General features: G+C 35.8%; 1 protein-coding gene across 1 annotated transcript in view; it reads right to left on the minus strand.

Moving 5' to 3' along the window:
- Positions 1 to 13,088: 13,088 nt before the first annotated feature.
- LOC111510351 (uncharacterized) overlaps positions 13,089 to 16,763 on the minus strand; it is a 44,510-nt gene continuing 40,835 nt past the window's right edge. Inside the window, exon 4 of the mRNA XM_023166255.2 lies at positions 13,089 to 14,019. Coding sequence (XP_023022023.2) covers positions 13,204 to 14,019 — 816 coding nt within the window. The 3' untranslated portion in view covers positions 13,089 to 13,203. The remainder of the gene's footprint in view (positions 14,020 to 16,763) is intronic.

Here is a 16,763-nt window from a genome sequence, read left to right on the forward strand (position 1 = left end):
TCGTCAAGTTTTCTCAATAAAGTCGCTTCTTCTAGAAACATTATTTTTTTTAGAATTTGGATTTAGGTAGCAGTGGAATTATCAAGCTTATAGCAGTTTGGTTACTTTTATAAGTAATTCACAAAGAGTTATCGACAGTGTTTCGAATCATCTTCCAAAATGAATGCAAATATCGATTATTCAAACGAAGTTTTTATAAAATTATTTATTATACACATGAACAAAGTGATCAAATCATTGTCAGAACGTGTAAAAAATTCAACCAAATGTATCCTGAATTAACACCAATGAACGAGAGGAAGTTTGTAAGGTTACAAAATAATTTCCTTAACTATGGCTCAAAGTTTCTAGGGAATAACTGTACCAAAAATCAGTCATTTCTAGGTAAAAAGTAGGATTTTGTGGGCTAAAACATGTGAAAGTACAGACAATAACTGTATAGGATGATTCAAAATAACAAAATTGTAAACAAAACACGATAAATGCTAAGAATGTTGTCCATTACATTCTAAACGCTTTAAAATGTTTTTATTACGCGACTTGTGGTTGCTTTTTCAATTTCCTGGGGATCCAGATCTTCAATACTCCGCACTATTCGCCGTCGCAATTCTTCTTTGGTAGGCACTGTATACCATTTCTTTTGAAACACCCCATAAAAAAGTCAAGTGGCGTGAGATAGTGTGGTCTCGGTGGCCAATCCCACGGCCCTAAACGCCTAAACCAACGATCGTCGAAGAGTTCGTCAAGTTTCCTGGAAACTTCCTGGGTGAAATGAGCTGGCGCTCCGTCCAGTTGAAACCACGAATTCCTATATTCCTCTAAAGGCAAATTTTCAAGAAAATCGGTTACAGTCGTCCTTAATATTTGGAGATATCTCTCTGCATTCAGTGTTTCTTCATAAAAGAAAAAGCTAATTTTATTGTTCTTCAGAATACAGAAAACATTCAGGTCAAATTTTTCTTGAAAACCCATTTCTTTTGTAACATGAGGATTATGATCAGCCCAAAAATGTTTATTCCTTCTATTGAAAATACCATCCTTCGGAAATTTTGATTCGTCGCTCCAAATTATTTTTAACAAATATTCCCGATCTTCCTGTGTATGAATCAAAAGGGATTCACAAAAATGCATTCTACGTTCGAAGTCTTCTGCTTTTAGAGCTTGAACTTTGGTAAATTTATATGGATGCATTCCGTGATTTTTCAAAATTCGTTGTACTGAAGCATGTGATACACCTTAATCTTTTTCTGCACTGCGAATGGAAGCTTCTGGATATGCATAAAAATATGCCAAAACGTTAACAGTATTGTCTTCATTTGAAGTAACAGGTTATGGTAATGTTGAAGGCGCTTTTAACATGGAGCCATAGTTAAGGAAATTATTTTGTAATCTCACAAGCTTCCTCTCGTTCATTGGTGTTAATTCAGGATACATTCGGTTGAATTTTCTACAACTTCTGGCAATGATTTGATCACACTGTCCGTGTATGATAAATAATTACATAAGAACTTCGTTTGAATAATCAATATTTGCATTCATTTTTGGCGATTTTTTGAAACACCGTCAATAACGATTTATCAATTACTTATAAAAGTCACCAAACTGTCATAAGCTTGATATTTCAACGGCTACCTAGAAATCAAATTCTTTAAAAATTACTTTTTGTACAACTGTTTTTGAAAATATCTTTGATAGAAACACTTCAATCAGAACACCTACCAAAAAATCATTTAGAGAAGTTCACACATACAGTTCGTGCTATTGGTAATATTAAATCCCGATGAAGTTACTGATGAAGTTATCAGCAGTAACGTTATACAAAAAAATTTGTATGATACATTTGTTAAAAGTGATTTCATTTTGCTCCACTTGCTGACGTTCGTTTTGCAATAATCCCCACTCACAAAATAAAATGCCACTTTCAACACTTGTAGGTTAAACGTGAATAACTATTTTTCCACAAAAATGGCTTTATTAAGAAAATTTGACGATTTAGGTATAGGGACATGTATATCATCTTGAAGCATTTTTCACCATCTTTCAATTTATCCAGTAATATACATTTGAAAAAATGAACTTTCGACTACTTTTATGCACAATGGAAATAATAGTAATTTTAGCACGCCCTGTATGATATGGAGTCGATTTCTTGGTGTCATTTGAATATTTCGAGTTTGTTAAAACTATCATCAAAATATCAACTTTTCATGAATTGAGAGTACTGATGTACTCAATTTCAATTAAGGCTATGTTTTGGACAATATTTAGCACAATTTATTTTTAATCTCGAAAACAGATAGAGATAGATATAGGACATTATCAACAAAAAAGTATTGAAATACTAGAGCGATTCCAAAAATGTATTAATGTACGGGGTGTTCCATTAAAAAAAATATAATTGCTATGACTTTTTGATAGAAGTGGCAACGCCGCAATGCTGAAAATATTTTAGATCGATAGAACAGGTAAGGAAATGTGAGAGGAGAAATTTTCAGAAAAATCATGCTTTGCGTTTTCCAGAAACGTCTAACCTACCATCGACCGTGAGTCACGCTGTATATATAACGTATTCAAAAAACACTTAATTATCAAGTATCGGCCAATTCCATCATATATCTGTATATTACATCAATCTACAACAGACATGAAAGCACGTAATCGGAGTAATAAAATAAATAAATTGATAGGCACCGCTCGTTATTAATGACAACTCATATATCATCTACACTAGAAACTTTAATATTCGTAATCCCGCCCTCTAATTTTTCTATTTGCTTAGGCCATCTATCAAATTGAATAAATCGGAATAACCTCAAAGTTACATGAACGATATTTCTATTATAAAATGGGTCAGTATGTATTTTAGTACAAAAGTAGGATCTCCCAATTGATTGAGGGAGCTAATTCAATTGGGAGTCAACAAAAACTTCAGATGTTAGAATGATCAGTTGAAAGTAGAATGGAAACGTCTCGTGTGGAATGAATTTGTCTGAAATTACTTTTTGAATACATCAGAACCTTCAGAGGTATGATTTTCAAATTGAATTTTGATAATTTTTCAATCAGAGCAAAAATAACTGTAATTCTATAATTTTTGTAAAGCCCAAATTCATTTCACAAATCGTTGATACTTGTGAACTTTTCCGTTAGATTTGTAACAAAATATCTTACATGAGACAAACTTGGTATCACTTTCAGTGAAGAAATAATCACCCCTGTAATAATAATACAAATTTTGATCCTAGACTTCATACTTCGAAACTGTGGCGAATATAGAATGTTGATATGACAGAAAACCACATCATTGACGTTATTTTGATAATAATATTCGCATTTATGGTAGATAGTGTGAAATTTAAAACGGTACAAAAACAGAGAAATAATTAACTATCTACCAAAATGCAGAGTTCACACCTAACAAATAAACAAAGGCACAGTCTTCTACTCAATCGTTGAAAAATACCAACACTATCTAAAGTAAACTGCTTGGTAATAATCATACTCTATAAAATATTACTGGAGTTTTTTTCCCCAACACCAAATCGTTATTTTTTTAACACCTCGACACGTGTTTCGATCATCAAGTGATCATCTTCAAAGAGGAAGATTAAACTAGAAACTAACGCGAAGCTAACGCTATTTATGCTATATAGATATCCCATACAGGTGAACCACCCAGGTGTACCACCCATACAGGTATACCAACCTAAATTAATTGTACAATTTTTGCCTTATCTATTATTTTACAATATATGTTTAACTGTTATAGTTGTATATAAAACAATTGTCAGCTATATAAAAATTAATTTCACAATATTGCCTATCTAAATTTATTTTTGCAATGTGTCCTTATCTAGTAATCAGTAAACCCAACAATATTATTTTAACAAGCTATATAGTATGTATGTTCTTTGGTAAAGGTCCGTCATAGTTATTCATAATATTATTGTGTTTACTTATTTCCACACTCTCATAGGCATCTAGTTGCCTGTTGTTAACTTGTCTAACTAATTTTAATGAACTGAAGTCTATGGAATGGTTTTGTTGCAAAATATGATGGGCGACTGCTGATTTTTCAGGTCTTCCATATTTTAAGTGTGCTATGTGTTCCTTATATCTTACTTCAATAGATATGTTTGTCTGTCCATAATATTTTGCATCGCAGTCCTTTCATTCAATTTCGTAAATTCCAGACTTTTCCGAATTCTCGACTTTGTCTTTTGGACTTCCCAAAAGGCTCTGTAGTGTATGACTTGTTTAAAAAACCACCTTCATACCTAGTTCCTTGAAAATATATATAGCTTGTTAAAATAATATTAATGGGTTTACTGATTACTACATAAGGACACATTGCAAAAATAAATTTAGATAGGCAATTTTGTGAAATTAATTTTTATATAGCTGAAAATTGTTTTATATACAGCTATAACAGTTAAACATATATTGTAAAATAATAGATAAGTAAAAATTGTAAAATTAATTTAGGTTGGTACCTATACCTGCATGGGTGGTATACCTGGATCGTTTACCTGTATGGGATATCTATATTAGCGTTAGCTTCGCGTTAGTTTCTAATTTTATATTCATCCAAAGATGAAAATCGGACCAAGTACTGTTCCCTGAGGTATACCCACATTGATTTATAATGTTGCACTGAACGTACTACCGATTTCAAAAGTATGTGTTTGTTCTTTAGAATAATCCTACACAGTTCCAAAGCATGACCTCTGATACCATTATTACACAATTTATCGAGTAAAGTTTCACGCGACATCGTATCGAAAGCCTTTGCCAATTCCATAAATACCGCGAGACATTTCAAAGATTTGTTCAATCCATTTCAAAATGAACTATTGATAAAGATGTGTAGATTATGCATAGAAGTTACTTTCAGGCAAAACATTTCTTTCCCAAAAATTATTTGCTTCCTCAAAATATACCCGTTTCAATTTCTGTCTGTCTGTCAACTACTGCCTGGTTATAGATTACTAATGCTTTGTCTTTGAGACCCATTTTCATCAATTTGCCTTGCAGTGGGTGCTGCAATCAAATACAGAAAACGAATCTCATTCTTGTAGTCGATGTTGAAGCTTAGCTTTGCAACGGATCGCCTTGAATAGTCTCGTCTTCTTGTGATCTCATAGATGGCGTCGTGGTAGGTGGAGATGCCGGTGCCTTCTAGCGTATTTTCTAGATGAGGGAACGAAAAGAAGTCGCTTGAGGTTAGATCTGGTGAGAAAGGCGAATGGTTGAGCATTTGGGAGAATATACAAAACTATCGGCGGTAAGAATATACAAAACTATCGGCCAGTACCACTGACTTGTGCAACAAGTGCACCCATATCTAAATGAAAAACAACATGGGTTCTTACCTAAAAGGTCACGATAACTATCTTAAATGTTTTATACAAGAGGCAAATCAAGTTGTCGGAAATAATAGTCAACTAGATATTATTTTCACAGATTTTAGTAAATCCTTCGACAAGGTTGACCATGAGGTTATGTTGAAAAAACTATACACTTTTGAGCTTTCAGATTGACTCTTGGAGCTGTCAGCTTCGTATCTTATAGACAGGAAACAGTATGTAGTTTATATATAAGGGATGGGAATCAGAGGATTTCTCCATAAGATCCGGTGTACCCCAAGGGTCCAATCTAGAAACTCTTTTCTTTTTATTACTAATATATGATCTGCCGGAGGTAATTCGGGACTCGCAATGTGCACTATTCGCAGATGATTTTAAGTTATTCAAGGAAATCAAGAAGATGTGATTTTGCTACAAAGTGACGTATAGTTTACGAGTGGTCCCTGTCAAATCGCCTCGTATTCAATGTTGACAAATGCTTTAGTATGTCAATCACTAGGAAAAAAATAGGGAATAATTTTCAGTTTAAGGTAAACAATGAATATTCAGCCCAAAAGACAGAATGTAAGGATTTGGGAGTTACGCTGAATCAAAAACTGACTTTTGGTCAACATATGATCAACATTATAAACAGAGCATATATAAACCTATCTTTATTATTAGGAACTCATTCAAATTCACAAAAATATCCACATTACTAACACTTTATAATGCATTTGTCCGTAGTATACTGTAATATGGTGCAGTATGGTCTCTTTATTATTCAGTTCATAAAAATGAAATTGAAAAGGTACAGAAAAAATTCTTAAGATTTCTACATTACAAAAAACATGGTGTATATATTTTCAATCTTAGTTCATACTTCTTTGAATGAATTCAAATTCACATCCTTAGAATTTAGAAGAAAATTGCTTTTCTTTTATTTTTCTATAAGCTATTGCATAATAAAGTAGGTAATCCACACTTATTGTCAAAAATTTATCTGAACTGCAGTACATACTTCAATAACACAAGTTTACAGCCAATTTACGACTGTAATGCCGACGGCAGTTCTTACTTGGGGATTATTGTTGCTTCCCTATGAGGAAAAACGATGGAACATATTAACAAAAGTCAACATTTGCAAAAAGGTAATGCACAAAAGACTTCATTTGAATGTTTTTCCATGTGTATTGTAAATGAAGTCTATTATGCTCAAAATATATTGTTTTTTTCTGGTTTTGATCTTATATGTCCTTAAATTATGTGAAAATTTTTGTAGAAAATATAAATGAATATAACTCAAAATCTTTACGTGATGGAAAATTGTTTATGTCGAAGTCGCAGTCAGGATGCTTTAAACTCTAATGTATAGCCATTATAATATTACTCGCAATTTTTTTTCTCATTTTTCGGCTAGTGTAATAGAAGGAAAGATGTATTTGTTTTGCCTAAACCTCGAACCAACCTAGGTTTATATTCCCCGCTATACAATATGGGGTATCTTTCAAATTGTTTGAGAAATATAGATTGCTTTGTCAAATGTAATGTAAAAACATTTTTAAAAAATATTGAAATTGAGATATCATCCTTAGAAATCAATATTTATTGTAACTGAAAGTCAATTTAAATAAAAAGGGTCCATTTGTCATTTTCAACTGAATGTGTCTTTGAATTTGATTTTGATTCAGGTGAATTGAAGTAATTTCAGTTTAAGTCATTGTATTACAATGAGAATAGTTATTTTATTAGTTTTTCATATTGTAATTGATAATTGGAACTATTTGTTCTGTGGATTACTCAATAAATAAAGTGGAGAAGAAGATAAAAAAAGTTCAAACCCTATTTCGTGGATTTTTGCCATGGCAAACGTTGAGGTGTGGTGAAATAAGATTGTTTTTTTTTAAATGTGGCCGGTTTTCCGCATATTCTGCCTTCAGCTTTTCAAGTAATGATGCGTAGTATGTTGTTGTGATGGTTTTTACATTTTGAAGATACTCGATTGAAATAACTACACGACTATCCCAAAAAACAGCCACCAACACTTTCTCAGACGAAAAAAAAGTTTTAGCTTTTTTTTGAAGGTGATTGACAATGTTTCATGATGAATTTCACTAATTCGGACTTCCATTGTCTGCTATATAAAATGATTTGAAATCCCTGAAACAACTAAAAAAGAAGAATTAAAAATGAATAGCTGAAAATAACAGTTATATTAAGCAAAATGAACCTGAAATGAAATGATAGTGAAATAAAATACAAGTAAAAATAGAACAATTGAACAAAAATAAATAAAAATGAAGAAATGAAAAAGAAAATAAAAATAAAAAGTTGAGAGATTCCAAGTCACGTTAGTTCACGACGTTTCGATTGTTAGTATCTACAATCGTCTTCGGGTGATGATTGTGCTCTGTAATTCGAAGGAAGGTCTCGAGAAGGAACTAGACATAATCAAAAATGATCTTCAACGGAATGGCTACTCCAAAGCGATGGTAGAAAAGACTTTGGCTTACAGACAGCAGGAGCCTCGCAAGGAAGAGAAGACGTCATATCCAGTGCTTGCACTTCCCTACATCAGAGTATTATCGGAGAGGATAAGAAGAATTGGTTCCAAGTACAACATCAGAACCTGCTTCAGATCCGGTAACACTATGCGTAGCAGCCTCACGAAAACCAGGCCACCAAACGCGGACTGCGATTCCAAAAATTGCATTTACCGGATACCCTGTGAGTGCGGAAAATCCTATATTGGTGAAACTGAGAGGCCATTGAATGTTCGCATTGTCGAGCACAAGAAACACACACCGAGGGGAAACCAGCAAATCAGGAATATCAGACCATATTTGGACCCATCAACACAACATCGAGTGGTCCCAAGCTGAGATCTTGCACAAAGAGGAACATTGGTTTAGGAGAAAATTCAAGGAAGCCGCATACATATTGTCCAACAACGTATTCAGCCAAGCCAGCGTAGAAATACGCAACATATGGAAACCCATCATCAAGCGAAAAATGGCCAACTCCCGCCAAACGGTCATCTCCCACGGAACCAGTGAAGCGGAAAATGGGGAGGGATAAGTGAAAGTACTCGAACGACCTATAAATAGTCATCTCACGGAGGAATCAGTCCAGTCATCACCCGAAGACTACTACCGAAGATACTAACAATCGAAACGTCGTGAACTAACGTGACTTGGAATCTCTCAATTTTTTATTCTTATTTTCTTTTTCATTTCTTTATTTTTGTTCAATTGTTCTATTTTTACTTGTATTTTATTTCACTATCATTTCATTTCAGGTTTATTTTGCTTAATATAATTGTTATTTTCAGCTATTCATTCTCAATTCTTCTTTTTAGTTATTTCAGGGATTTCAAATCATTTTATATAGTAGACAAAGGAAGTCCGAACTAGTGAAATTCAGTTTTAGCTTTTTTCGGAGCCGGTTACCCCTTTGCAATCCACAGTTTGGACTGTATTTTTGTTTCGGGCGTATAATGGTGTATCCAAGTTTCACCTAAAGTAATTAAACGGCGCCAAAACCCGGATTCATTCCATCTAAACTGCGCCAACAGAGCGCCAACAGGTTTTTGTTCTAACGTGAGAAAATTGGGCACCCAACGAGCGTCAGTCACCAGGTAGAAACTGCATCATTACCATGTACCACTCATTCGATAACCGCCGTTTCTTTTTTTGTTGTTTTTTCCGCTTGAGGGCAACCAATGTGAGGGAGAGGAAGGCCAAATCCGCGTTCGAAACCATTGCTCACCGAAATGAACCACCAGCGAATGAACAACAAGTGTGTACTGGTCCTATTTCTGGTGAGAAGAAGGTTTTGATCAAAAGATTGAAGGGCTGATTGCAGTTGATTGAAGAGGAAACGTTTCCAGCGTAATGTACACATCTGTATCACATAAAATCCAGCCCGAGGACATTCTTTTCCTTCATGCGATAAACGGGTGCGATACTACCTCCGCACCTTTTGGGTTGGGAAATAAGAAGGTGTACAGTACGTACGCCAAATATCCCTCCCTTAGGGCAAACATGGCCATTTCTATCAACCCAGATACGACTGCATCAGAAATTTGTGAAGCAGGTGAGAAATGCCTAGTGGCAATGTATGGAGGAGATACCAAGCTAGATAACCTGGATACACTGCGATACAAGATATTCATGAAGTCACGAAGGTGCTGAAAACAAAATTCCAACTTGCCCGGCTTCCACCGACTAGTGAATGTGCAAGATATCACTCCTTCCGCACATACCAGCAGGTACAAATTCTATTAGGGAACAACAAAATCCCTACAGTTTGAGGGTGGTCACTAAGCAAGCAAGGAGTGGTACCTACCACCACCACGAAAAACGCAGCCCCGGATTCTCTCCTCAAAAGTCTTGCCTGCAAGTGCGCCAGAGGCTGTAACACCGCGGCTTGCAGTTGCAAGAAGGCAAGTCTGCAGTGCTCAGTAATTTGTGAGCATTGCTCCGGCTATGCCTGCAAGAACTCGCGTGAGTCTAACCTCAGTGAGGAAGACGAAGATGATGACGTCGATGAGGAGGACCTCATGGATGAGCTTATCGCCCAGGAGGAGCACGAACTAGGGCGACGACACCGAACCTCCGAAGAGCTTGACGAAATAAATCCATTCTTCGTTTTCTTTATTGTCAATTGCTGCATCCTCACAAATGTGATATTCCATATTTTTGTTCGTGTTCGTTGTAAATACATTGTTTTGAATAATGACGTTTTTTACTACTTATTACGTATGACCTCATTCGCCGTACATACACACCGGGTGTCCCACATTTTATGTGACAAGCAGTATCTGGTTTGTTGAAGGAGATACACAAAAATGTTTCATACAAAAGTTTTAGGAGTTCGTGAGAGCTATATTTTGATATAATTTTCAAATATACAGGGTGTTTGGTGTAGGGGCTACAGACCAAAATTCCATTTTTTTAAATAGAACGCCCTGTATATCATTACATATTCAGATGCTACGTTAAATTCTGATATCATTTCATGTTTGGTTTTTGAAATTCGGTTACGGCGTTGTTGAGTTATTGCTTAAAATGTAAAGTCTTGAGAACGACTATTATTTTTAAAAATATCTCATACAATTATTCTCTCTGCATCAGATCACATGAAAATTAGTCAAAATTTTGGGTGTTCGAAGTAATGGTTTCAATTTTGAGTTGTGGAATTCAGTCAGGAATCATTTTGAATATGAAACAATTGCGAAATTGAAAGAGGTGTATTCGAAAACAAATCTTTAATTAATAACAATGTAAATAATATAACTTGATGAATCATTTCATAAGAATGGTAGGTACCTAGAAATAAGTCATAAAAATTGTTCAAAGTGATGCCCATTAGATTAGAATGTGAATTAGATATTATACAGGCTTCGAAACGTCGAATCACTTCTCTCGTACAAGTCGCTCTTATAATATCAGGCGTAATATCACTGCACGCTAGTCGAATTTTCATTTTCAGATCATCCACATTCAAAGGGGGAGTAGTGAAAACAATATCTTTTAAATAACTCCATAAAAATCAAGCGGTGATAAATCTGGGAAACGAGCCGGCCACCGAATTGGACCCTTATTACCAATCCATCTATTTGGGTACGTTCTATACAGATATTCAGTAACAACCTGTGAATTGTGAGGAGGAGCACCATCTTGTTGCCACCAAATTCCTTGTCGTTCTGCTATGGGAATATCTTCCATCAACTGGATCAAATCATTTTCTAGAAAATGTAAATATCGCAATCCATTGAGATTTTCATTGAAAAAGTAAGGTCCTATGATGCGGCCATTGAACAATCCACACCATACATTAATACCCCAAGTAGTTTGAAAATTACTTTCGCGGACCCAGTGAGGATTTTCTTGAGACCAATAGTGACTGTTATGTCGATTCACAACTCCATTATTGTGGAATCGCGATTCATCGCTCCACAAAATTTGACTGAATATGTTAGGACTTCCATGTAATATTACGTTCAAAGTCCGTGGGTTTCAAACCTTGTACCAACTGAATTTTGAATGGGTGGTATTTATTTTCTTTCAGAATTCTCTGTACATTGGATTTACTCACACCGACTTCTTCTGCAAGAGTACGGATAGAAACATGTGGATGAATAATAATATAAGCCATTACATTGATCTCTAAATCTTCAGTTCTAACAGATCTCGTATGATGACGATGCTTTATAGTAGAAGGAAATGACCCAGTTCGCAATTTTTCTACAACTCTCGAAAAAGTCATTCGTGACGGAATGGGTCTGTCTGGAAAACGTTCTTGATATAGACATTGTGCTTGACGGCAGTTTTTCTGACATTCCCCAAAAATTAATAACATTTCAATGCAATCACTTGGACTAAACGCGAAAGGCATACTGGAGTTTTCGCACAAAGAACACAGTTACTGTTTTCCAAAGAATCACTGAATCGAACTGACAAGTAGATACAATTCAACAACATTTGTTACTATGGTATCAACAAGCATAAGCTACTTGATGAAATTGTGCAATATAAAGCAATTCACCCTCAAGTTAGTCACATTCTCAAGAATTTCAATATTATATTCAACTGATATCGATATCGTATCGTAGAGGTGAGAATAATGGTTTGTATTCAGTATTAGTCTAGTTCAATTTAATGAAAGATATAGACTGGATTCGTGTACGAGTAAATAAGTTTTTTTGAAACTTTATATTTAAGGAAAAGTGCAATAACTCAACAACGCCGTAACCGAATTTCAAAAACCAAACATGAAATGATATCAGAATTTAACGTAGCATCTGAATATGTAATGATATACAGGGCTTTCTATTTTAAAAAATGGAATTTTGGTCTGTAGCACCTACACCAAACACCCTGTATATTTAAAAATTATATCAAAATATAGCTCTTATGAACTCCTAAAACTTTTGTATGAAACATTTTTGTGTATCTCCTTCAACAAACCAGATATTGCCTGTCACATAAAATGTGGGACACCCGGTATACAGGACACAGTACGGTATAAGAGGCGATTATGGGTCAGAGAGATCAATAGTCCCAGGAAAGTGGCAATTTCAAATTTTTGGGACTTATTGAACTCTTGAATTGATGATTTAGAACTTTCAGGGAGGAAGTATGCGATTGGAATTGATGGTGTATGGCTACAGCACTTTGAAAATGGGTTACAGCAGTTCGTACCGGAATTGAAAAAAAAAAAAACTATTTTTTGATCGTCCGTAAAAACTTTCCTATCTGACCAATTTCGAATTATTTTTTTTGAACGACGGGAAATTTTGTTTTCTTCAATTTAACTTAGAATAACTTTTCACACAAGATTGATGGTATTCGAGTTATAGGTAAAAAACTAAAACAAGTAAAAAAAATCGCGGTTTTTTGGCGACTAAAAACTTTCCACAACTTACTCGAGGTCGAAAACTTGGATTTGACATCACTAAACACGTGTAAACAAAATACTAAAATTTCATTTATTGGGGAATTTTTCGTTGCTAAAAGTACCTGCCGATTGGACTACTAAAAAAACTTGAAGTCATGGTTGAAATAGACCTTCTAACATTTTGAAATAATCTTTTGAAAAGGGTAGTGAATAAGCGTTCAGATGAATGACTCCATCAACTGGCAACTCATCCAAATAATTCAGTCCTTTTTTTTCAAATATAAATAGATCCAAAAAGCTTTGCTGGAATGATGATGTAAGTAATCAATTGTTAAATGAAAATCAAATCCACAATGAATTATATTATACTAATTACAAAACCTTAAGCTAAGTGAAGTGTAAAAATATATACTGATTGGTCTAGCACTGAAGATTATTTAAAAAACATATGATTATATTAGTGTATGAAGGTATATTCCCTTTTACAAATCGGACAAATCGAAGAATTATGCAGGCACTGTCGCAAGCAACTGGCATGAAACATATGCTGACAAGGAGTCACCCTTGCGGTTTCCATAGAGCTCAAGCAGACAGCGCAAACATCATCGCAGTTTTCGATTTCTTGGTCTGTTGCATATCTGAACTGTTCCAGTACCCTTTTCTCGTCTCTGAGTTGTCTCAAACTGTTCAAAATCATATCTTTCAGTCTCAAGTAAACAGTTAGATAAAACGATAGTGAAGTGAATCTAGGTTGCCCATGAAAGCTCAAAAGCGTCACCAAAATCACAGCCAGACCAATCGTGTAAGACTTGAGGAAAACTGGGGCATAAAGAGGCTCTAGCGCTTCTAGAGATTTGAGTCTAAGCCACAGCAGGAAGGGTAAAAATAAATCTACGAATACTTTCTCAGTGCACATGTAGTAGGTCCATGTGATGAACGTGTACAGAGCAGTTGGTTGGTAATGCTCCAAACCCTGTTCCAATCCGAACACCAGCAGCATAAAGGTTACTGTAATTATGAACGTTACTGCTTTGGTCCATTCTAGAACTATTTTGGTCGCAGACATGGCAACGTGCTTGATATTGCTGTGCTGCGTCATTCTCACTGTAACTGACCAGTCTTCTTTCTCAACGAGTTCTTTGATGTAACTTGTACAATAGGCAATGACGTTGTAAAACATCAATGAATAGAGTCCAGTGATTTTTTTTTGAGGGCAGTGGGTACCTCCAAACGAGCAAAGCAGCACTCTGTCGCATATCATGAAGAAAACTAACTGAAAATGAAAAATATTTGTAATACAAAAATAACTGACAAAATAGTTAAGGCGTTCACAGCCGAGGTTTTGAGTGGCATTATTTTTCGGGTTTGAAGACCGTCGATTTTTGGAATTCCTTCCTGGCGTTTTGCTGGCACGAGTGGCTATCTTCTTCAGAGGTTTATACAGTCTAAGTTATCTGCGATGACTGTATATCACGGCTGCCCAAATCATATGTGTGTAGTTTGGTGTGCTAATACCTGTACCTGGATTAGATGAATTTCGTAAAGCGTGTTCATGTTGACTCAGGTAGTTTGGTGTGCTGTTACCTGATACCAATAACATTCATTGACCTTGTTCTACTTGCCGTTGTGGTTTCCTTCACTGAGTGCGTGTTCCGCCACAGCCGACTTGTCCCTAGGGTCACAGGCAGAATTGGAACTCTCTTGGGGAAACACAATATCGAAACAGTTCTCACACCCAAGAAAACACAACAAAGTATCAGGCCGGCTGAAGACAAGAGAGACCCACTGTCAGCAGCAGGGGTCTATCGGATATCGTGCACTTGTGGGAAGGTATTAATCTGAATCAACAAAAGATCAATGGAAACATGGCTGAAGGGACATGAAAGGAATTGCAGACTAGGTCATACGGACAAGTCAACACGCCACAGCCGTAGCTAACTTCACAAAATACACAATTCCACAACTAACACAAGCGGATGGTTCAATTGCAACGACAGCCATACAAAAGGCAAATCTACTAGCTGAACAATTTGCGTCCCACGCCACAGTTGATTTTCTGGAGAAGACACCACCCACTATTCCCACAATGCCGAAAATTACTTTTCGACAGCGTCTAGTCAAGCGAATTTTAAAACAGATCAATATCAACAAGGCGTCTGGCCCTGATGAAGTACCCGTCATCGTACTTGAAATATTCGCAGATTAATTCGCATCAGTATTTTGCAGACTATTCAACCTTCTTATAAGGAAGGGGTTTTTCCATCTTGTTGGGAGTCTATTCCCAAAAAGGGCAAAAAAAATCTTCCAAATAACTATAGACTGGTCGCTTTGCTATCAGTGCTATCAAAAATCATAGAGGAAGTCGTAAATCACCATATCCTGAAATATTTGGAAGGTTCCAACATCTTGAGCTATCATCAATATGGCTTTCGAAAACAAAAATCAACAGGCGACCTTCTATCGTATGTCACCCAAATTTGGAATAACGCAATCGAGAAACATAGAGCATCAATAGTTGTTGCGCTTGATATTTTTAAATTCTTCGACCGTGTGTGGCATGAGGCTTTGCTGGCCAAACTTCGATGCTATGGCTTGTAGGATCATTTTTGTGTATGGCTATTCAGCTTTCTCAAAGAACGTTCCCTGCAAGTGGTCGTCGATAGATATCTCTCGAATACTTTCACCATCAACGATGATATTCCCCAGGGATCCATATTGTCTCCAATCCTCTTCTTATTGTATATCAACGACTTATTGGAAAAAAACAAGAATTCGATATATTGCTTTGTTGATGACAAGCACACTTGTTTAGTCATTACTTTTGGATTCCAGGACATCGACTACGGAGACACATCTCCACCAGCAGCAGGAGGTTGCATATCTTAATAAGGATCTAGAAGTGATTTCGAATTGGGGGTGAAAGTAACCAGTTTCAATTCAATGCCACAAAAACTCAAACATCATTTTTCTCCAAGAAGATAAATGTCTCCGAACCGGATATAATGTCAGGTCAGACAATTCCGCTTTCAGCTTCGATGAGTTTGTTGGGGGTCAAAATGGACAATATCTTGACACAATCATGTCGCTGGAATTGCAAATGCTGCTTCTCAAAATCTTGGAACAAAGTTCTGAACCAGAAACCTGTACACACCTCAGCCACTTTTGATGCTTTATAAAGCTCAGATCAAACCTTCTTTGGAGGATTGTTTTCTTATATAAAGTTCTGCCCCCAAACATAGCCTGAAGTTGCTAGATTCCATCCAGAAGAGAGTCATCCGCCAGATTGGAGACGCTAACATCATTTCTAACCTCGATAGCCTAGGACATCGAAGAAATGTTGGAAATTTGTCTCTCTTCTATAGATACTTTCACGGAAAGTGTTCAAGTGACTTGGCATATTTGATTCCACTAAGAGCGGTATATTTCAGAAATTTGCGACGAACTGTGGCTGCTCATCGTTCTCAGGTTCAATTCAGTACTCCTCGAACTCTACTGTTTGAGAACTCTTTCAAATGGAGAAATGCATCGGTGAGAAATGAACTTCCTTAATGGAGAAATGAATCTCCAGCGATTCAAATCCTGTAGTGCTTGCGTTTTGTCTTAAAAAAAAAACAGGATACTGTTTGAAAACGCGATGTATAAATCCTGAAGAAACTAGCCACTCCCACCAACGAAACGTCAGGAAGAAATGCTGAAAATTGACGGCCTTCAAATCCTAAAAATAGTGATACTGATTAGTAAACGGTTCCAGTACTCACTACAAAGAACTTTCCTCTCATTTCTGTGTCTCTTATAAAATGACCAAAAGTGATAACCTTAACCGTTGGTTACCCTTTTTTAGAGTAGCAAAATTACCATTTTGAGAAAAATGTTTCAATAATTACATTACTTGGGTTGCTCGGATGAAAGAATACATTTCGCTCAAAATGTAGATGAGACAAAAGATAAAAACTCAAGTTTTTTTTTAACTAAGAGGAGTTCCACGATGTAAAAAACTTAATCGAGTGAAGACTGTTA

This window comes from Leptinotarsa decemlineata, unplaced genomic scaffold (assembly GCF_025532065.1).
Source record: "Leptinotarsa decemlineata unplaced genomic scaffold, Ldec_3_MD MMD2_tig00003736_RagTag_RagTag, whole genome shotgun sequence".
Taxonomy (NCBI): domain Eukaryota; kingdom Metazoa; phylum Arthropoda; class Insecta; order Coleoptera; family Chrysomelidae; genus Leptinotarsa; species Leptinotarsa decemlineata.